This window comes from Trichosurus vulpecula, chromosome 2 (genome assembly GCF_011100635.1).
Source record: "Trichosurus vulpecula isolate mTriVul1 chromosome 2, mTriVul1.pri, whole genome shotgun sequence".
NCBI lineage: Eukaryota > Metazoa > Chordata > Mammalia > Diprotodontia > Phalangeridae > Trichosurus > Trichosurus vulpecula.
Genome location: NC_050574.1, coordinates 123519455 through 123542745, shown reverse-complemented (window position 1 = coordinate 123542745; position 23291 = coordinate 123519455). Strand labels below are relative to the sequence as shown.

Sequence of the window (23291 nt, the reverse complement as noted above, 5' to 3'; positions counted from 1 at the left end):
GCATGGCCCATGCTAGGCTGTGCTCTGCTCTGCTTCCAGTTCCATGCAATAGATCCTTCCCAGAGACCATACAGGCTTTCCTGGGCTGGAGCCCTGCTTCCCTCTGGTATTTCGTGGGTTTTGCAGCTCTAGAATTTGTTCAGAGCAATTTTCTTTAGAGGTGTTTTGAGCTTAAGAAGTCCCTGCTTTCCAGCATCATCTTGACTCTGCCCCCAATAAACAATATTTTTGAGCATGTACCCACAAAAGTATGTATTTACTTATTCATAAATTATATACATGTATTTTTTGTTGCTTTTTATTGAATCATTTCAGTTGTGTCTGTCTCTCCATTTCCCTGTTTGGGGTTTTCTTGGCAAAGATTCTGGAGTGGTTTGCCATTTCCTTCTCCAGCTCATTTTACAGACGAGGAGACTGAGGCAAACAGGGTTAAATGACTTGCCATGAGTCACACAGCTATTTGAACTCAAGTCTCCTGACTCCAGGTCCAGTGTTTTATCCACTATGCTACCTACCTGCCCATACATGTACTACTATATTAATAAAAAAACTTACACAAAAATAGAAATTAAAGGATAAGATAAATATGAAATATTTGATGCCTGTGGCAATAGGAATCACTGGAGTTTGCTGAATAGGGTAGTGATATGAGTGATACAGTTAGACTTATATTTTAGGAAAAGCACATGTGTGGAGGAGAGCTTAAGGCAAGGAAACCATTCAGGAGATTACTGCAACATTTAATGCAAGAGATGATGAGGGTCTGAGATAAGATAGTGGCTGTGTGAGCAGAGATAAGGAGCTATGGATAAATAAGAGAGATGTTTGTGTAGGTAGAAATACCAATATTTGGCAAAAGATCTGATCTGTGGAGTGAGGGAAAGCGAGGAAGCAAGAATAGCACCAAGGCTGAAAGTGACAGATTAGAGCGTCCTTGACAGAAATAGGGAAGTGTGGAAGTAGAGTGCGTTTGGTCTTAGCAGGGAGAATGAATGATAATGTTAAGTGTTGAGGCTATTCATTAGCCAGTGCCCTAGAGTACAGAGAAAGCTGTTGAGTGATGCCAATTGTAGCCACAAGGTCACTGGGAATAGGGGAGAGAGATTGAGGAAGGAGTTTAGGGAACTCTAAGGAATTTCTATGAGAGTTCCAAGAAAAGAGATTAATTCCACTTGCAAGTAAGGATTAACTGTTAGGATCAGGGACAAGGTAGTAGTGAAGCTGGGTTTTGAACATGAGAAATTATACAACAGAGAAAGATAGGGGAATATAGTTGAGGCTTAAGGGGAGGCCTAAATTCTGAGAAGGGTTCAGTTTGGTTGGAATGTAGAATATATCACTAGGAATAATGGAAGCTCAGTTTGGAAAATTGGATGAGCATAAGATTGTGGAGGGATCTGAATGTCAATCCAAAGAGTTTAGATTAATTTGGTAGTAAATGAGGAGCCACTGAAGTCTTGTGGAGTGGAGTGAAGTGATCAGAGCTGTCCTCTAAGATGATTCTGATATTCAAGAAACACAAATAAAAGCAATTTTGAGGTTCTATCTCATACCCATCAGATTGGTAAAGTTGACAAAAGGGGAAAAGGACACAATGTAAATGAGAAAACAGTAACATCACTGAACTGCTGGTGGAGCTATTAATTGGTCCAGACATTCTGGAAAGCAATTTGGAATTTTGTCCGCAAAAGTTACTAAACTATGCATACTTTTAGACCCAGCAATACCACTACTAGGCCAACCTCCGCCCCCCTCGAAAAAAAAACAATGAAAGAAGGATTCAAATGTACAAAAATATTTATAGCAGCTCTTTTTGTGGTGACAAAGACCTGGAAAAGAAGATGACATGCATCTATTAGGGAAAAGCTGAACAAACTATGGTGCACAAATGTAATGGAATATTATAATTTGACTATGAATGTTTAATTTTTGTTTTTTCCCAATGGAGTTGGAGGGAGAGAAAGATTTTTATTAATTGAAACAAATAATGGTAACATGTACAGGATAGAATGGAAGAGGGAATACTGGAGACCAATTAGGGTGTTCCCATAATAGTCTAAGTCCATGGCTTAGGGTGGTAGCTATGGGAATGAAGTAGAGGCAGGAGGCAAAGATGCAAAAGTTTTTGTGGAGGTAGAATCAATGTGTTCTGACTCATTAGAAGGTGAGTGAGAAAGGGGGAAGAATCAAAGATGACCTAGTCACCAGTGGTGATTAGGTACCAAACGAACCTGGGTGACTATGGAGAATAGTGGTATTGTACCATCAATAGAAAAAGGGAAGTCAGGTTTCACTAAAAACAAAACTAAAACTTCCCTTCCTTATTCATATCAGTAGCTAAACTATTATTCTGCTTCTCTCCTTTCTTATCCTCCACATCGAATTATTAATGAAAAGCAGAAATTGTGAGAGTATTAGGAGAGGAGAAGGCAGTTTATAGATGACTTGACATGTATCACAAATGGAAATTACCTGGGAGTAGTGGCTCTACTACTTGTTAATGACTCTTTCCCACCAGTACTGGTCATAGGAAGTGCATGAGTTCGTGCCATCCCAGAAAGTTGAGGTTTGCTGGGTTCAATATTTTCTCTGAATCCCTGATCCAATAACAGTGCATCTCCACTCATGTCAGTGGTGAAAGAGCTGCAGTTGTCAAAAGTTGCTGACAAAGGTTCTAATGCAAGCAATATCTGAAAAAGAAAAAACACACACATACACAACTTACCCGTGATTTTATCAGTCCAGGAAATCAATTAATCAATGAGATTTATTAAATACTTACTAAGTTGCTGAGTCAATAAGCATTCATTAAGCACCTACTATGTGTCAGGCACTGTTCTAAAGCCTGAGGACACAAAGAAAGTCAACAGAAAGTTGCTGCTCTCAAGAAATTTAAACTATATACAAAGACAAGATAAATTAGAGAAAACTAACAGAAGGAAGATACCAGCATTAAGGGGGAATCAGGAAAGGCTTCTTGCAAAAGATGGAATTTTTAGCTCAAGGAAACCAGGGAGGGAGGGAGATATTCATAAAGAGAGGAAGGCATAGGAGACAGAGAGTGAAAATGCAGAGGAAGGAGATGGAGTGTCTGGTATGAGGCAAGTTATTACTTGCTTTGTATGTCAAAGGACTTTATATTTGATGTAAGAGGGTTACTGGAGTCTACTGAAGAGAAGTGGCAACTTGGTGAGATCTTCACTAGATCAAATCTTACAGCTAAGGAGAGGAGAGACTGGAATGAAGAGAGAATTGGGGGAGGTAGAGCCACTAGTAGGTTATTGCAACAGTCCAGGCATGAGGTGTTGAGGAGCTACAGCAGGGTGGTGACAGGGTGAAAGGAGAGAAGGGACTTAAATGAAAGGTAATTCATCAAGACTTGGAAACAGATTCAATATGGGGGCCATGAGTGAGGAGTCAAGGAAGACACCTAGGTTTGAACATGAGTGACTGAGAGGATGGTGACCTCAACACTAATAAGAAAATTAGGAAGAGCGGAGGGATTGGTGGGAAAATGTAATATAGATATAATTTATTTATATAATATAGTATATTATATAATTATATAACATATATATATAATTTATATAAAACATAATTTCAATTTTAGACATTGAGTTTAAGATATCTGAGGGACAATCAGTTCAAGATGTCCAATAGGCAGGTGGAGATATTTATTGATTCACTTGTAATGCTTGTTGATTGATTAAGATGGGAGACTGGAGGTCAGGAGAGAGGTTAGGGAGGATAAGAAGACTTAAGAAGCAATTGCACAGATACAATAATTGAATACATGGGAGCTAATAAGATTACCAAGCAGAAAAGGGAGGGGAGGGAGGCAGAAGAGAAGAGAAGTCAGGATAGAGCATTGTGAGATACTCACAGTTAATGAACATAATGTAGATGAAGATTCAGCCAAGACTAAGGACTGGTGAGAAAGCAGCGTCACAAACATATAGAGAGAAGACAGTATTAAAGAGAAGATAATTCATAGTGCCAAAGGCAGCAGAGAGGTCAAGAAGAATGAAGTTTGAGAAAAGGCATTTGGCAATTAAGAGATTGTTGGTGACTTTGGAGACAACAGTTTTAGTGGAATGACAAAGGTGGAAACCAGAGTGAAAAGAGAGAAAGGAAGAAGTGGAAGTGCCTGTTATACTGGGCACTAGGGATCCAAAGACAAATGTGAGAATTTGTGTCCTTAAGGAACTGATAACCTCTAAGAGAGACAATGCACGTAAGTATGTACAAATACATAAAAAGACCAAGGTAATTTCTTTTGTAGGGAAGGGACCAGTGGCTTGTGGGAGAGTATAACAAGCAGAAGTGAGGAGGAAGTTCATGAGGGGAATGAGGAACACTCAGTACAGAAGCACAGAGACAGCAGATGGAGTGCTGAAAACTCAAAAGAAGCATGTTAAAGCCTCCTTTTGGGTTTCTCTAGAAACATTAAGAAATAATATGCATTTGGTCTAAAACCCTTACCAAATGTCCTAGTATGAAGATGGTTAAGGACAAAAGGTCTTTCTCAGGAAAAAGGACTGAAGATGGCAACCAAAATCTAGAAAGAACAACAATGTAGTCTTGTAGAGAACACTGCCTTCTGCATCCATGAAGTGATTGGGTTCTAGACCCCCTAAGGACAGTCTCTCCTCTTTCTCCATCCCCAGAGTGTTAACAAAGACTCTTCTCTACTGAAGAAGGATAACATTGATATTGCAAGCAGGGAGAAGATCCTTTTCAATCCGTGAGGGGAGTGTTCAAGGAAAGAAATGAGTAGTGATTATTCTGGAATGTTAAACCAAACTGTACTTGTTGATTTTTTTTCCTTGTTAAAGATTCCTGTAGAAGTTATATCAAATCATATTAGGGTACAGAAACTTGTTTAAGGGAATTGGGGGACAGGGAATGATGCTAGTTTGTGCATTTCTCTCTCTTGAAACTAGAAATGCTCAGATGTTAAATTAGTATTAAATTAGATGAAGTTGTTTCTAGCAGGCTTATGCCTAAAACACAGAACATAGCATTAATTTTTTTTCTTTGACACATTACCAAGGAGGGGCTAAGCCCATCAGCTCTGCACTCCCAGGAATCATCAGCCTTATCTTCTAACCTTGGGCAAAGTTCCTTCAGGTTTCTATTCCTGTTTTCACATCTGTAAAATGAGGCGATTAGACTAGATGACCTCTAAGGTCTTTCCAAGCAAAAATATCCTCATTCTAGAGCCCTCTTTATTTCATAGTACTCCCCTTCACACAAAGACAAGCTAGAATAGTACTACTCCCCAATTTTGTCCTGCTCCCTTCTAGACTTTGTATATATTTGTAAAAGCTATTTCCCATATGGATATTCTAATTTCTTACTTTGAGACCCAGCTCAGATGCAGCACCCTCCATGAAACCTTCCCTAATTCCCCCACCTGAAAATGGCTCTCGTCCCAGCACTTTCTCAGGATCTGTGATCTGCTCTCATTAACTTATGCCTCATATTATAATACACTTCATATTGTACTTAAAGGAAGAATCACAGGCACATGGAATCATAGGTCTAGAGCTGGAAGGACTTTCAGATCAACTAAAATGATCCCCTCATTAGACAAATGAAGAAAATAAAGCCCAGAGAGGTTCAAGTGACTGGCCCATCATCACACAAATAAGTGGTAGAGCCTGAATTTGTACCCATACCCTCTGACTACAAATACAGTATTCTTTACAATGTGCCACATCGCTTCCAATGTGTACTTATCTGTTAGTATACTATACCCTCCAATACAATATAAGCTCTGTATACCATAATGGCTTGTATGTAGTAGGTACATGTTTGTTGAACTGAATTGAATCCAAGGCTTATTCAGAAAAAAAAAGACAATACATACATTAAGAAATAATAAAAGTAAAGTAATTTTAAAAATCTGTGTGTAAAGAAAAGAAGACAGCCTCCTAAACTAAGCTGTCCTAAACATTCTAAGGCATTCCAAGGATCTTTCTGGGTTCCTTGGTGTAGCTTTGACCATTAAAATTCCTTGTAGGCCAGACAGATCCAGCTACCCTAGATAAGAATGGTGTCTTCTCTACTAGAATACTCCTCCAAGGCAAAATTGGGCTTTGCTACCTGGGTACAATGGATGGAATATATCAATTCACAGGACAATTCCAGGCTCACTCGGCATGACTATAGAGTGGCTAAAGGGAACAGGTATGAAATTAGGCTATGAAGCTAAGCTTGAGTAACACTGCAAAATGAATATCTTGAATGCCACAGTAAGTGGATGCATACTACGTTTGGTGGGGAGTTTTTCCAATGTATTTGGGATATAGGTTCTCTCCATGGAAAGAGAGACTTTCCAATAATGAGAGTAAAGGCATAATTATATTCTGTAGTACATCACACATTTATGATCTCATTGGTGCAGGCTCTCCTTTTCCACTACTGTGGATCTCAGCGCCATAATATCTAAGAAAAATGGTCTTTAAGTCCAATGCTTTGTATGTGCTAAGAATTTAACAAACATGATGAATTGGCTAAGCGTCTTGTGATAAGCCTCTCTCTGCTCTTTGCTGGTTTGGTTCTTGATTAACAGACGGGCAGGCAGGCTTTTTTCTGTCTACATTCTAAGACTTTCTTCAACCTGTTAAGGACATTCTAGTACTTGTACTCCACTGTCATGACTTTTGCAACTGCAGAATCATCTCCAAGCCATGACAAAGCATCAGAGGAGATAGATCTTAAATGAAAAGAAATATTTTTAAAAGAACAAAGAAAAAGTAAATAAAGTAGTAGCAAAGAGCTTAGAACATGATTTTGGAAAATAAACTAGGATAATCAATCTATAAGAAGAAAATGAGAGTAAGGTACTAAGGAGGAATTATTAAATTATGCAAGAAAACTAAAATAATAATGCATGGTTTAAGAAACAAAAAGGAAAGACTGCATGTATAGTAAGGTCTATAGATTAATTTGTGGAAAGTCCAAAGAAACCAATTCAATAAAACATTTCTGGGTTTTAGTGAGTTAAATTGTAATTTTGGACTACTCCAACTCTCTTAAAGCTATGATAATTAAGAGTTTTCTATATAGACGAATGAAAAATGAAACAAATGCTTTGTGTTACTTTAGTGCTGAAGCTTGACATCCTGGAGCCTCAAGAAAAAACCTGTGAAAGGACTTCCTTGCTATTACTAAGCGTAAAGACACTACCAATCCCCCCAGTAAAGAGATTTTAATGGCATTCACAATTCCTTTGAGGCTACAGACCAGAGCCACTTTGCAAGGGTAGCAGGGGAGAACCTGGGGGTTTTGGTGAAATGTAAGCTCAGTATAAGTCCACAGTGTGATGTGACAGCAAAAACACTCAGGCAGTCTTGGGCAGAGGTGTCCAACACATGGTCCATGGGCTGTATGCAGCCCATAACACTCCTGAGTGCAGCCAGAACAAGTGTAAAATGTAACTGGGAAATATCTCACAAATAAATAAAAATACAATAAAACATGGAAAATATTACATTTTAAAACTAAGTCAATATGTTGCCACAGCTCTTGTTTGTTCTTCATTCTTTCACTGACCTGATAATTCTGGAATCTGGCTACAATATTCCTTGAAGTTTTCAATTTGGGTTCTCTTTCAGGGGGTGACTGGTAGATTCTTTTGATGACTATTTTACCATCTTTCTAGGACCTGAGAGCAGTTCTCCTGGATGATTTCTTGGAAGATACTGTCCAGGCTCTTTTTTTTTTTATTATGGCTTTCCAGTAGACCAATAATTCTTAGATTATCTCTCCTGGATCTATTTTCCAGGTCAGTTGTTTTTCCAATCAGATTATTTCACGTTTTCTTCTATTTTTCCATTCTTTAGATTTTGTTTGACTGATTCTTGATGTGTCATAGAGTCATCAGCTTCTACTTGCCCAATTCTAATTTTTAACGTATTGTTTTCTTCATTTAGCTTCTCTACTTCCTTTTCCATTTGGTTAATTTTACTTTTCAAGGAGACATTTTCTCCATTTATATTCTGAACCTCCTTAACCATTTCACTAATTTTACTTTTTAAAGATTTGATCTCATCAGTGAATTTTTTTTTCCATTTTTTCTTTTACCTCTCCAATTTGGTTTTTAAAGTCCTCCTTGAGTTCTTCCAGGGATGCTTTTTGGGCTGGAGACCAGTTCACATTCCCTTTTGAGGTTTCAGATGTGGGTATAGTGTCAATGCTGTTCTCTTCTGAAGTGGTATTTTGATCTTCCCTGTCTCCATAATAGGAATCAATAGTCTTTGGCTTCCTAGTTTGTTTTTTTTTGCCCCGTGCTTCTAAAGTGGATCTCTGCTTCTGGAGCTCACTGGCTTTGTGTGCTGTGGCTTCTGGTTTTGCGAGGTGTGGGGGAAGAGTAGTCTGGCTGCTGGAAGTCTCCACTTCCCCTGTGGCTGCACTATATAGCACAGTTGGTCTCAGCCGTTATCTGTACTGGTGTCTGCCACTTCGCCTGGCTGTGCAAAGGCATGTCTGGGGTCCTGGTGTTGACGTTTGCTAGCTCCAGCCCCCTGGGGCTCAGGAACTCCCGCTGGTCTGCTGGGGTGGGGCCTGCTGGGACATCTCTCTTCCTGCACTAGTCTCTTTCCACCAGCACAAGAAGGGGACTCCCCAGCTTCCCGAGCTACAAGGCTACTGAAGACCCACTTCTGGCTCCTCTATTTCAGAGTTTCTCCTAAGGGAGTATTATCTCGGTGAGGAAGGGAGTTGTTTTACCTGGTCAGCATGGCTCCCAGAAGTTCAAGAAGGTGAGTTTCAAACCTTTAGACTGTGGGCTGGAGGCCTCAGGGGTAGTTGCTCCCCAGCCACAGGCTCTGTGCTGATGTCTCTGGTAGCTCCAAAAGACCCCTGTCCTGGGCTGAGAGGCCTGGGGATCGCTGCTGTAGCTGGTACTTCCGCCATGGGCCTGCTCCTGCTCCTGTGTTTCTCATGCCCAGAGCTCTCCCAAACCAGGGCGCTAGCTGGATTCCTCTGCTGCTACCTTTCTGGTGTGGTCCATTACTGTTCCGCACCTGGCGCTCCTGCCCTACTCAGTCTAGTAGTGGCTTCTAACTCTCTCAAATCTGCTCAGATTCACTTTTTTACGGGTATCTGACAGAATTTGCAAGAGAGCTCCTGTAAGATGTTGTTTTCATGTGGCCACCTTGGCTCCACCCCCATTTGTTCTTCATTCTCAAAGAAGACCATGACATCAGGAAGATGATTACATGATTTGCAAGTGAACTGGATTTAAGTGAGGGCAGGCTGTGCAAAGTCACCAGCCTCACTTTCTCCTCCAGAGTCTATGGGTCCAGTGGTCAGCTATAGATCAGGACAACTGGAGATGGCCCAGAATGTGGTGGACAACCTTGGCCTTTTTAAGCTGAGGTCTTTCAGAGTTCTCACTCTGACAAAGGCAATGACCAATTCAGTGGTTAGGGCTGTTTAAGGAGTCAAGGGATGGCCCCTCTAATTAAAGAAAAATATCAAACTGGGAGGAGAAGACCCTCAAGGTTTCTGGCCAAAAAAGAAACAATTACTATTTACATTCACTCTGAGCCATCTGGGCCCAAACAATAACCATTAAGTAGTGCTTCAGCAGGGATCTAATGTTGGCCAATCAATGAGACCTAAAGTGAATTGGATTTAAGGCACAAACAGTAAACCCTAAGTATCTAGTTAGGTTTCAGCCTTCAAAATTTACCTTCCTTTGGGCAGAGCACCCTGAAAGTAAGAACATGATACCCAGTGGGGGAGGGGATGGGAGGAGATGAGGTACCCAACTGTAACTGGCCAGTTGGGACCCCAGTGTGGCAACTTGGACTACTCTTGGGTTGTGGTTTGTCCTTCCTTCTTCAAGAGGCCCATGACATGAGGAAGATGATGCCATGACTTGCAAGTGAACTGGATTTAAGTGAGCGAGGGCTGTGCAAAGTCACCAGCCTCACTTTGTCCTCCAGAACCATCTGGGTCCAGAGGCCAGATATAGATCAGGACAACTGGAGATGGTCTCGTGTGGCCCACAAAGATGCTTACGGACAGCTTAGTAGACCCTGTTTCTATTTGAGTTGGATACCTCTGGTCTACAGCAAGGGAGGTTTTATTACCACTGTTCACTTCCAAGGTCACATTCAATCTGAAGTATTAGTGTCAAGCTGAAGCATAGAGAACAACCAGTATTGTGATAATGATTCAAAATCATGCTCCTCAAGGATCAGTTGAAAGAAATGAGGATACCTTGAGAAGACTTTGGTTCAGCACTTAGCACAGTGCTTGGCACATAGCAGGTACTTAATAAATCTTGACTGATTGATCAAGGAGAACATGACTATTTTAAAATATTTGAAGGGTTAGCATGTAGAAGAGAGAGGAAAAGTAATTTTATTTTGTTTTAGAGGGGAGAACTAGAAGCAACAGAAGAAGTTCAGAGACAGAAATTTTCATAAAATCACAAAATTTACAAGTTGAAAGGACCTAAGGGGACATTGTCTAGTCCAACCCATACAAAATGATAATAATAAAAAGAATCCTCCTTTCAACTTCCATAACAACTTCCAATCTTTGCTTAAAAATGAGAAAAAAAATCCACTATCTCAAGCAGCTTATTCTACTTCTGCAGAACTAAGTGCTAGATGGTTAACTAACATTAAACCTCAATTTTCAAACCCCTCTGTATCTTCCATCCATTGTCCCCAGTCTCCCAAATTCTTATCTACTTAGGTCACATATCTACTTGGAATTTAGTGTAGTATATGATGTACACAAACTGGTCTAAACTTAAGTACTGCCAAATTGCTTGCAAGTTTTCCCAGAAGTTTTTGTCAAACAGGGAATTCTTACTTAGTAGTTGTTTTTGAGTTTGTTGAACACCAGGCTACTTTGTTGTTTCTGGGTCGTGCTGTCTTGCTTACCTCATAAATTCCACTGATCAACTTTTCCATGATTTAACCAAAATTAAAGTTTTGATAATTACTACTTTAGAGTATATTTTAAATACCTGGAAGGGGTAGGCTTCAGTATCTCTCTTTTATTATAACTCTTTAGATTCTTGACCTTTTGTTCCTCTGAATGAATTTAAGCAATTTTTCTCATAATACCACCTTTGTACTATTTTTCTCCACGGATTTTCCTGAATGTTTTCTTTTAATAAGAGAATTCAGTCTGCGGAACAGAAATATAAATAACAGAAATACCATTACCTGGATCTCTCCAAGCTTCTTAGATGTTGGTGAGACAATTGTAAAAAATCCACTGATTGGAAAAGTTGGAGACAACTTCGATAGTCCACTGATCTGGGCTCTCCCCACGGGGAGGCGATCAGGTTTGGTGATTACCTCCAAGACAAGGACAGCCATATCTAATAGCAAACAGAGATACTTTATCAAGATTTTCCTGTCACAGATCATTACAGATACTATTTCTTCTGAGGGAGTCGGGGAGGAAAAGGGCAGATTAGAGGTGAAATAAACGGATGACAACCCAGTAAAATATTATTATTATAGCTATCGTTACTGGTGTTTTTTGAAGAAAATAATTTAACTCAAAGAAGCCCTTCCTTAATTTTCTTCGGGTTGCTTCTCCAATCATGCCCAATGATGAATCCTAGAGGAGAAGAGGTCAGAGGCTAATCTTAGAAAAGACAATTTTAACAATCTCTTTGCATCTGACCCCTGCTTCTTGCAGTTCGAAGATTTATATTTCAATTATATTATTATGTTGTAGTGAAGAAATCACTGATTTTAGAATCATATGTGGTATCAGTAGAATCAGAAGGTTTGAGCCCTAGCTCTTATAATTACTATCTATATACCAATAATGATAATAATAGTTGCAGGGGACCCTTTCTACCTGTAAAAAGAACAGGTATAAAACGCTAATTTGAAAGGATGGCATGGTCAGATAATAATAACAAATGGTAATAATTGCTTACATTTATATAGAACTTTAAGGTTTGCAAAACTGTACATTATTTTAGCCGATCATCACAATAATAATAATAAACAGCTAGGTGGCGCAATGAATATAGCATTAGACTTGGAGTCAGGAAGACAAGTTCAAATTTGACTTCAGACATGCTGTGTGATGTTCTACCTCAGTTTCCTAACTTGTAAAATGGAGATAATAATAACACCTACCTCTCAGGGTTATTGTGAGAATAAAATGAATTAATATTTGTAAAGTTCATTGTAAGCATTTATATAGCTTTTTAGGGTTTGCCAAGCATTTTACAAATATTAATTCATTGAATCCTCATAACAATCAAGAAAAGTATGTGCTACTATTATCCCCATTTTGCATATGAGGAAACTGAGGCAAGCAGAGGGAAAGTGACTTGTCTAGGGTCACATAACTAGTGTCTGAAGCTGGATTTGAACTCAGATCTTCCCGATTCCAGGTTCAGTGCTCTATCTACTATGCCACCTAGCTACCTATATGAACCTGAGCTGGTCGTTTAACTTAAAATGGAGATAGTATGTGTACTACCTATCAAGACTATTATAAGGAAAGAGCTTTGTAAACTTTAAAGCAGCTAGGTGGTGCACAGCTAGTGAAGAGAGTGCCAGGCCTGTTTTTAGGAAGACCTGAGTTCATATCTGGTCTCAGACACTTATTTGATGTGTGACCCTCGGCAAGTCACCTAACCCTGTTTGCCTCAGGTTCCTCATCCGTAATATGAGCTAGAGAAGAAAATGGCAAACCACTTCAGTATCTTTGCCAAGAAAGTCCTAAATGGGCTCATGAAATGTAGACATGACTGAAAACAACTAGACAACTTTAAAGCACAATATAAATATAAGTTATCATAAATTTAGAGTTGTGTATGATATACACATTTAGGTGTTTGAATATGTATTCTGCATCTTTCTGTTAAGGAGTAGTGAAATACCTTATAACTTAAATTAGACTCAAAACCTATAACTTTTATATGCACTCTGTTTTAGGCATTGTGGTCTTTACTATACCAAGAACTTGCCATACTTAACTTCTTGAACTGTAGAAGGAAAAAAGCATTTATTAAGTGCCTACTATGTTCTAAGCACTGTATTAAGCACTTTACAATATTTCTTTTGATCCTTACAACAACCCTGGGAGGTAGGTTGCCTTCATGACTGTTCTGCTTACACTTATCTAACATGCCCTCCATGATGACATGCTTGTTGATGACAATGTTCTAACAAGCATGGGTGAAGGGCAAGGCTACAGATGCAAACCTGGCCTAGAGCAGGTTACTCTTCTCTCTCTTTCTCAGACCACCCTTAAAAATCAAACCAAGGCAGTTGCCTCTGTGACTGGCTCACACACCATGTTTCTCTGTTCCCTCTCAACACTGCCAGGAAAGAGAAGTATCCAAAACCAAGGTTCCTTCCTTGGGCCCAGGATCTTCCTAAGCTCTTGGTAGCACAGATTCAAGCATGGAAGGCAGGGAGCTCAAGTAGACAAGTCCAACTGCCTCCTTTTATATTTGTTTATAACAGAATTTCTATTTTATTCTAACTTTTAAAATTAATTAGCCTTTATTTTCTCTACTACCCCACTTTCACTGAAAAAAAGAAGTTAAATTACATAAAATGCCCTCTACTCTCCCACAAAATCACATAATTACCAGAAGTGGAGAGTTGGAAGGGCCTTCGGTGGTCAACTAGGTCAATTCGTATACAAACGAACATCCACTACAACATACTCTAAAGGTAGACATTCAGCCTCTCTCTGCCTGAAGACCTCTAGCAAAGAGGAACACATCACATCTCAACGCAAGATAATCAACTTTTGGACACAACTCAAAATTGTCTAGAACTTTTTCCAGACTGCATCCATTACTCCTGGTTCTGCCTTCTAGGGCCAAACAGAGTAAGTCTAATCCCTCCTCCACATAATTAAGCTCTTCCTTCAACCAAATCTGGTAGGACATGGATTTAAGGCCCTTCATCCTAGTTGCCTTCCTCTATAAACTCACCAGCTTCTCAATGTCCTTCTTAAATCCCTGTGCCCAGAACTAAACACAGTACTATAGACAAGGTTTGACAATGGCAGAGTACAGTGGGATTATTTCTTATTGTTTCATGGAGTGGCTTCTATTATTATTTTCAATATAGCAGCTAGGTGGTGCAGTGGATAACGGTGCCAGGCCTGGAGTCAGGAAGAACTGAGTTCAAATTCGATCTCAGACACATTAGGTGTACAAACCTGGGCAAGCTACTTAACTCTGATTGCCTCAGTTTCCTCATCGGAAGAAGTGAGCTGGAGAAGGAAATAGGAAAGCTGATCTCTGCCAAAAAAAAACCCAGATGGGGACATAAAGTCAGAAAAAACTGAAGAAAAAACAATTTTGAGAAGTTTGTTGATTGTATAAGATTTTGTATATTTTGTGTCAAGATGTAAATTTCCCTTTTCAATTCTTTCTTCCACAGCTCTCTTTTCCATTTTTTTTCCCTCAAGTGCTCTCATTTCATTGACAAAAAACATTTCTTTTTTCATCTCTTGCTTCATTGTTTCCAGAAATTCTAGTTGAATTTCTACCCAAGCTGTGCTTTTTTCTCTGAGCCTTTCCTCTTTGACATTTTCACGTCATTCTCTTCTTTTAGATCTGTGTCTTGAGCATCTGTTACCATAATAGCTTTTTATGGTGGGATTCTGTTCTGCTTGAAGTCGGGTTGGCCTTATGTGAGGACTGCTTCCTTTTCTAGTTATTTACCAACTATCTCTTTAATGGTCTTAGAATTTCTTCAGGAATGGAAGTTCACTGGCCTACGGTGTTCATGCTTTGTTCTCTCATTTTTTGAAAACTGCAAAATTTGCCTTTCATGAATCTTGTGATACCTATCTTGTTTTCCCTCTTTAAAAAAAAAAAAAGTATTTGTTTTTAACATTTTTTTTTTGCATTCTGAGTTCTAAATTCTCCTTTCTCTAGGAATCTATACCATCGAGAAGGTTAAGTAATATAATATCAACTATACATGTGAACTCATGTAAAACATATTTCTATATCAGCACTGTCAAAAAAAAAAAGGGCAGGAAAAGAAAATGAAAAAAGTATGTGTCAATCTGCACCTAGAATTTACGAATTCTCTCTCTGGAGGTGGAAAGCATTTTTCATCAAGATTCCTTTGGAATCTGTCTTGGGTCATTGTATTGATTAGAGTAGCTAAGTCCTTCACAGTTGACCCTCATTACAATATTGTTATTGTACAATGTTCTCCTGGTTCTGCTCACTTCACTTTTATCAGTTCATTTGAGTTTTCTAAGGTTTTTCTGCTTGTCATTTCTTATAGCACAATAATATTCTGTCACATTCAAATATCAAAACTTTTTCAATCATTTTCCAATTAATGGGAATTCCTTCAATTTCTAATTCTTTACTACCACAAAAAGAGCTGCTATAAATATTTTTGTATATATAGGTCCTTTTCCTTTGATATTTGGGATACAGACTTAGTAGAGGTATTGATATTTCAAAGGGTATGTACAGTTTTATAGCTCTTTGGGAACACTTCCAAATTATTCTCCCGAATAGTTGGACCAGTTCACAACTCCACCAAAAGTGCATTGCAGTCTCTATTTTCCCACATTTCTTCCACCTCCTGAATTTGTCAATTAACTTTTCTGTCACATTAGCCAATCTGATAGGTGTGAGGTAGTATCTCAGTATTGTTTTAATTTGTACTTCTCTAATCAACAGTGATTTAGACCATTTTCCATATGACTACTGATCGTTTTTCTTCTTCTTCTGAAAAATGTCTATTCATATCTTTTGACTACTGGGGAATGGCTCATGTTTTCATAAATTTGGTTCAGTTCCCTACACATTTGAGAAACGAGGTTTTTATTAAAGAAACTTGCTGTAAAACTCCACCCTCACCCCCAGTTTTCTGCTTTCTTTTTAACTTTGGCTGCACTGATTTTGTTTCTGCAAAACTTTTCAATTTCATGTAATCAAAATCATCCATTTTATTTCCTATAATGCTCTATATCTTTTGTTTGGTCATAAACTCCTTTGTCCATAGATCCAACATAAAATTTTCCATGTTCTCCTAATTTGCTTGTAACTTTTTATATATAAATCACATACTCATTTTGACTTTATCGTCATATATGGTGTGAGATGTTCTATGGCTAATTTCTATCAAACTACAGTGTGGTTTATTGCTGTAATTCCCTTGCTAGTAATTTAAAAATGTTTTGCATCAGTATTGATTAGGCAAATTGGTCTATAGATTTCTCTTTGCTCTCCTTGGTTTAGGTATCAAAACCATATTTGTATCATTGAAGAAACTGGATAGGAACCTTTATTTTTTCAGTGTATATAGTATTGGAACTGTTTTTTGAACGTTTAGCAGAATTCACTTGTAAATTCATCTGATCCTGGGGATTTTTTCTTGAGTAGCTCATTTACAGCTTGATCAATTTTTTTTCCTAAGGGTTAAGTATTTTATTTCCTCTCCTGTTAATCTGGGCAATTTAAAAAAAATTCAGCCACTTCACTTAGATGATCAGTTTTACTGGCATGTAACTGAAAAAAAAAAAAGGGCATTAACTGCATCTTGGTGGTGCTTCCTTTTTGATACTAGTAATTTGGTTTTCTTGTTTCTTTTGAAAAAAAAAATAACCAACAGTTTATCTATTTGATCAGTTTTTTCATAAAACTAGCTCCTAGTTTTACTAGTTCAATTTTTTTAACTTTCAAGTTTATTAATCTCTCCTTTGATTTTTCAAGATTTCCATTTTGGTATTTGGGGATTTTTAATTTTTTCTATTTCTAATTTCTTTTTAGTTGTATGTCCAATTTGTTGACCTGCCTTTTTTTCCTCTTTTATTGATATATGCATTTACAGATATAAAATTTTCCCCTAAATACTGCTATTGCTATACTACACAAATTTTAGTGTTGTCTCATTATCTTTAATGAAATTAGAGTGTTCTTATTATTCTTTGATCCCACTCATTCTTTAGGATTAGCTTCCAATTAATATTTAATCTATGCTCCCACAGCTCTTTACTGAATGATTTTCAATGCAGTGCAGTCCAAAAAAGGTGTATTTAATATTTCTCCATTTGTTGAAGTTTTATGCTCTAATACATGGTCAATTTTTGCAAAAGTGCAATGTACATATGAGAACAAGGTATATGCCTTTCTATTCCCATTAGATTTTCTCCAAGGCCTATCACATCTAACTTTTCTGTAATTCTTTTCACCTCCTTGTTTATTTTATGGTTATTTTATTTTATTTAGCTTTCTGAAAGGAAAATCAAGGTCTCCCACTAGTATAGTTTTACTGTCTATTTCCTCCTGTAACTCATCTAACTTTTCTTTTAAGACTTTGGATGCTATGCAATTTGATGCATATGTTTAGTGTCAATATGACTCCAATGTTCACATTTTAGCAAAGTATATTTTCCTTGATTTTATCTTTTAATCAGGTCTATTTTTGCTTTTGCCTTGTCTGAGATCATGATTGCTATCCCTGCCCTTTTTTAACCTCAGCTGAGGCATAATAGATTCTGTCTCCATCCCCTTATTTTAACTCTGTGTGTCTCTATGTTTCAAGAGTCTTTCTTGTAAACAACATATTGTAGGATTCCAGTTTCTAATTAATTTTGCTATCTGCTTCCATTTTATGGATGAGTCCATCCCATTCCCAGTTATGTTTCCTGTGTATTTGCCTCTATCCTATTTTCTTCTGGTTATCCTTCTCTCTTTTTATCCTGTCCATCCTCAGAAATTTGTTTGGCTTCTGACCATGACCTCCCTTAATCCACCTTCCCTCTTATCACCTCCCCCTTTTCTTTCATCCCTTTCCCCTTCTACTTTCCTCTTGGGTAAGACAGCTTTCTATATGCCACTAAGAATGTATATATATTCTGGCGTCTCTGAACCAGTGCAGATGAGAGTGAGGTTTAAGTGTTGTCTACTCACCCTCCCCCATTTTTCCCTCCACTGTAAAAACTCTTCCTTGCACACTTCTTTTATGTGGTAATTTCCTTCTCCCAGTGCATCCCTCTTTATCACTCTTCCTTTTAAAAAAAAAAACCCAAAAAACAAACCCAGAATAATCGAATCACACCCACACCCTCTACGCAGACTCTTTCTAACTGCCCTAATAATGACAAAGTTCTTACAAATTGCATGTATCATCTTTCCATAGAGGAATGTAAACAGATCAACATTATTGAGTCCCTTATGATTTTTCTTCCAAGTTTATCTTTTTATTATTCTTGAGTCCTGTATTTGGAAATTTAATTTTCTATTCATCTTTGGTCTTTTTTAAAATCAGGAATGCTTGAAAGTTCTCTATTTTAATTAAATATCCACTTGCCCCCCAAAACAATTATACTCAGTTTTGCTGGGTAGGTCATTCTTTGTTACAATACTAACTCCTTTGCCTTCCAGAATATGATATTACAAGGCCTCTAATCCTTTAATATGTTAGCTGCTAAAAAACTGTGTAATCCTTCCTGACTGTGATTCTATGGTATCTGAATGGGTTTTTTTTTTTTAGCCTACTTTCAGTATTTTCTCTTTGACCTGGAAGCTCTGGAATTTAGCTATAATATTCCTGGGAATTTTCATTTCGGGATCTCTTTCAAGAAGTGGTTAGTTCTTTCAATTTCTATTTTACCTGCTTGTTCTAAGATACTGGGGGAGTTTTCCTTTATAATTTCTTGAACTATGTGTAAGCTCTTTTTTTGATCACGGCTTTCAGGTAGTCCAATAATTCTTAATTTCTCTTCAATCTATTTTCCAGGTCAGTTGTTTTTCCAATGGGATATTTCATATTTTTGACTTTGTTTTATTATTTCTTGATGTCTCATGGAGTCATTAGCTTCCACTTGCCCAATTCTAATTTTTAAGCAACTATTTTCTACAATGAGCTTTTATATCTCTTTTTCCATTTGATCAATTTTGGTTTTTAAGGAGTTCTTTTTGTCAGTATTTTTTGTGCCTCTTTTACCAAACAGTTAATTATCTTTTCATAGTTTTCTTGCATAGCTCTCATTTCTTTTTTTTTTCTATATCACTCTTATTGGATTTTTAAAATTATTTTTAGTTCTTCTAGGAATGCTTGTTGGGCTTGTGTCCAGTTTGCATCTCCCCCCGCCCCCCACTGAGGCTTTGCTTGTAGCTGTTTTCACATTAACAGCCTTTTTCCTAATTTGTGTCTTGATCTTCCCTGTCACCACAGTAGCTTTTTATGGTCAGGTCCTTTTTTTGTTTGCTCATTTTTCCAGACTATAGCTTGACTTTGAACTTTATGTTAAAGTTAGGCTTTGCTCACCGGGAGGGATGGGGGAAGAGGCACTGTCCCAAGCTTCAGGCTTTTTTCATGCGGCTGTTTTGAGAGGTAGTTCTAGGGGTTTGGAAGTTTTGGGGAAGAGGTGTGGTCACTGCTCTCTCAGTTTGAGATCTGGTCCTTATCCAGGAGGTGTCCCTGCTGCAAGTGCTCCTGCTCCTCAGGGCCTCTGCTCCCTTGTGACCATAAGTGCTCTTCTCTGCCCTAGAATTACAACCTGGAAGTATGGGCAATGGAGTTGCCAAGGAATGCCCAGTGTCAGCACATGGGTCCCCTATAATCTCTTTCTGACCAGCTATCCAATCCCCTTACTATCTCTGGGCTGAGAGCTTCCAAAGCTGCTGTAGCTGCTGTCACTGCTACCAAGTTCCACAGCTGGTGTTTCCACTATATGTGCTCTGGGCCAGCCCCTATTCCAATATTACATACTTCTCCTTCCAACCTCCTAAGTTATCTTGGGCTGGAAAAAAATGTCTTATTCCAACCTTTTTATTTGAGGCATTATTTTAAAGTTGTTTGGAGAGGAATACTGGGAGAGTTCAGCTATAGTGCTTCCTCTACTCTTTCAATCTTAGCTCTCCCACAAGAAGTCTCTCACCTATCTATGTTTTTAAGATCAATAACAGGGGCTCAGCAATGACATCTGAATGAATAAATAATGCTATTTATTAAGCCCTTCCTACATTTAAAGCACTGAGGTTAAAGGATGCAGCACAGTCCCTGCTCTCATGAAGCTCACATTCTAATGGAGGAGGCAACACATATGGAAGGTTTCACCTGCAAGGTAGGCAGAATGGTCTCATGGTCCTTAGGGTGTAGCTGCAAAGCAAATGGTGATGCTTTTTCTTTAACGGTATTTCCAATCATAAAATCATTTCAATTTCTGATGCTGAGTCATCTGACATTGCCAAGGACTTTGCTGGCAATTTTTCTGGGTCTTCAGAAGCTATGGCTGCAACACCTACAAGGAGCTATCTATACTCACATTGGCTGCTTCCCAGGATGACGGCTAGGTGCACTGGGCTGGAAGCATTGTTATTCATTCCCAAGGCTGTTGGGTTCAGGATCTTGTGTTGTTCCCTATCAGTGTCTAAGGAGAGATGGTGGCCAGGGTAGTGGTGGTGGTGTTCTGCCTTGCCCTTTATACACTGCCTCTCCCCCAGAGTGCTTCGCTGATTTGGCCAGGTTGGCTTGCCTGCTCTGTTGGCAGTTGGTGGAGATGGCTGCCACCTCTTTCAGGAAATGAGCATGAAGGAAATCTAGGTGAGGTGATCTGAATTTATCAAGGACAACCAGGAAGAGTTCTCTACTAATCTTGGGTCTTGACTCTCTAAACATTACTTTTATTTTGCATTGTCCTTTGTAGAGAAAGCAGAAACAAAACAAGAATCAAGCAGTTCTCTCTTCTCTGCCGTCAGCTGCTATTGTCCTAACAAGCATCTCCTGTGAGCCAAGCACAGGGCTAGGCAAGTGCTGAGGATACAAAGGAAGAAAAAGGATAGTCTCTGCCCTCATGGAACTCAGTCTGTTGGGGGAGACTACATGCAAACAATCATATAACAAACAGCATATATGCACAATAAAGTGGAGATAATCAGCATAAGGAAGGCACTCAGATTGAGGGGTTCAGGGAAATATTTCTTGCAAGAGGTGGGAGTTTAGCAAACACTTGAGGCCAGGAGCAACCAGGAGGCTGAGAGGAAGTGTCTTCTATACCTGAGGATCAGCCAGAGAAAATGTCTAGCATTAGGAAATAGTGTGCCTTATGGGAGGGACAACAAGGTGTATGACTTGACTATAGAGCATGTGGAGAGGAGTGAACTGTAAGAAGGAAGGAAGGGCTGGAAGTGGCCTGGTTCTGAAGTATATGAAAAAATGTTCTAAATCACTATTAATCAGAGAAATGCAAATTAAAACAACTCTGAGCTACCACCACATACCTCTCAGGTTGGCTAATATGACAAAAAAGGAAAATGATAAATGTTGAAGGGGATGTGGGAAAATTAAAACACTAATGTTCTATTGGTGAAGTGGTACATTGATTATGGAGAGCAATTTGGAACTATGCCCAAAGGGTTATAATACAATGCATATACCTTGACCTAGTAATACCACTACTAGGTCTGTATCCCAAAGACATAAAAAACAAAAATATGTACAAAAATATTTATAGTAGCTCTTGTAGTGGTGGCAAAGAATTGGAAATTGAGGGCATGTCCATCAATTGGGAAATGGCTGAACAAGCTGTCATATATGACTGTGACGGAATACTATTGTGCTATAAGGAATGACTAGCAGGATGCTCTCAGAAAAGCCTCAAAAGAACTGATGCAAAGTGAAATGAGCAAAACCAGGAGAACATTTTACACAGTAACAGCAATAATGCGAGATGATCTACTGTGAATATCTTGCTATTTTCAGCAATACAATGACCCAAGACAATTTTTTGTTGCTGCCTCTCCCGCAGAGTGCCTAGCTGATTTGGCCAGGTTGAAACATACTGTCCATCTCCAGAGAAAGAACTGGTACAGACTGAAAGCAAACTGGAGATAGTTTTTCTTTATTTTGGTGGGTTTTTTGGTCTGTTTTTGCTTTCACAGCATGACTTACATGGAAATATGTTTTGCATGATTGCGCATGTATAACCTATATCAGGCTGCTTACTTTCTCAATAAGGGGGGAAGGGGAGGAAAGAAGAGAATTTGGAACTCAAAATTTGAAAAGATGAATGTTGAAATTGTTTTTAAATGTAATTAAATTGGAAAAAAAATTGAAGGTAATGCTAAATTTCAGTTAGAGATTAGTGACAGACAAGGAATAGAAAGAAGAGACTTTGCTAGTACCAAGCATATCATATCTGTGGCATTGCTGATTCTACAGTGTAGTAGAGCTGTCAAAAAAGAAAATAAAGTTAGTTTGGCATGATCTATTGTCAGTAAAGACATGATAACTTTTAATAATCAATACATCCCTTTAAGAATCACACCTTTAAGCCTATAGTTTGAAGACTCCATCCTCTTCCCTTTTTTTTGAAAACCAGTACATTTGTCTTACAGGCCTGCAGTATTGCTATTTTCCAAAAAAATGAAATTTTTTTAGAGAGGTAAGACGTTGGATTTAACTGGCTGACCTGCTAGAACAAAGAAGGTCAGGATGGATCCAAGAGCAAAGTACTATGAAAAGAAATGTGTTTTGCTATTTGCCTTCCTTCCTCTGAGACAGTGCAGTCTAATGAATAAAGCGCAGGCCTCCAGAGTCAGGAAGGTCTGGGTTCAAGTTCCAAATTGGACACAAAGCAGTATCTCCAGGTAAAGCTCAGCACAAACCTCCCGGCACCACAGAAAACTGTTTAAGACAATAAGTTGCTAAGAAAGTGTTGACCTGCATCAGCAAAGCAAATAGCAGTAGTGCTACTACTTCAGTGCTATAGTATTGTAGGGCTGCCTACTACACTAATGAAATCATAAGTCAAGACCAAAAATAGGATATGAGTCCATAGAACATTATTTCCTCCCCTTCCTCGATGAAGCCACAAACAAACAGCTCAGAAATCTCAGTCAGACCCTGCCTCCATGTCCTCTTCTGTTTACCCTGCTCAAAGTGCACTGACGTCCAAGGCTCTCTGGGGAAACCCACCTTCTACCTCTTTCTCAACAGTTGAAGACCAGGCAATCCAGATAGTTGACTGATAAAAGAACCTGGGGCACCATGCACAGATCTAGTATGAGGAAGGAAAATTAAAATACTCTAAGTCCAAAGTAACATTGATCCATTCAAGCTGGAAATCCCTTATTAGAACACATCTCAGAGCTAAATTTCCTCATCTTTGCGATGTTAAGGTGGATTAGATAACTTCTGAAGTCCCTTCCTGCTCTAATACTCTACCATTCTATAATAATCTTCCAACTATAAGAACCTAGACCAACATCTTCATTTTACAGATGAGAAAACAGGTCCCCAGAGGACTTGCCCATAGTCATACAGATCCAGGAATAACATTTGCCA

At 38.6% G+C, this 23291-nt stretch overlaps 1 protein-coding gene across 1 annotated transcript in view; it reads right to left on the bottom strand.

Annotated features, from left to right (window-relative positions):
- The window catches only part of C2CD3 (C2 domain containing 3 centriole elongation regulator), a 153811-nt gene that overhangs the window by 127678 nt on the left and 2842 nt on the right, over window positions 1–23291 (bottom strand). The window contains exons 3-4 of the mRNA XM_036744950.1: window positions 11199–11356; window positions 2473–2690 (exon numbers count right to left, since the gene is read on the bottom strand). Of these exons, the coding sequence (XP_036600845.1) occupies window positions 2473–2690; window positions 11199–11356 (376 nt within the window). The remainder of the gene's footprint in view (window positions 1–2472; window positions 2691–11198; window positions 11357–23291) is intronic.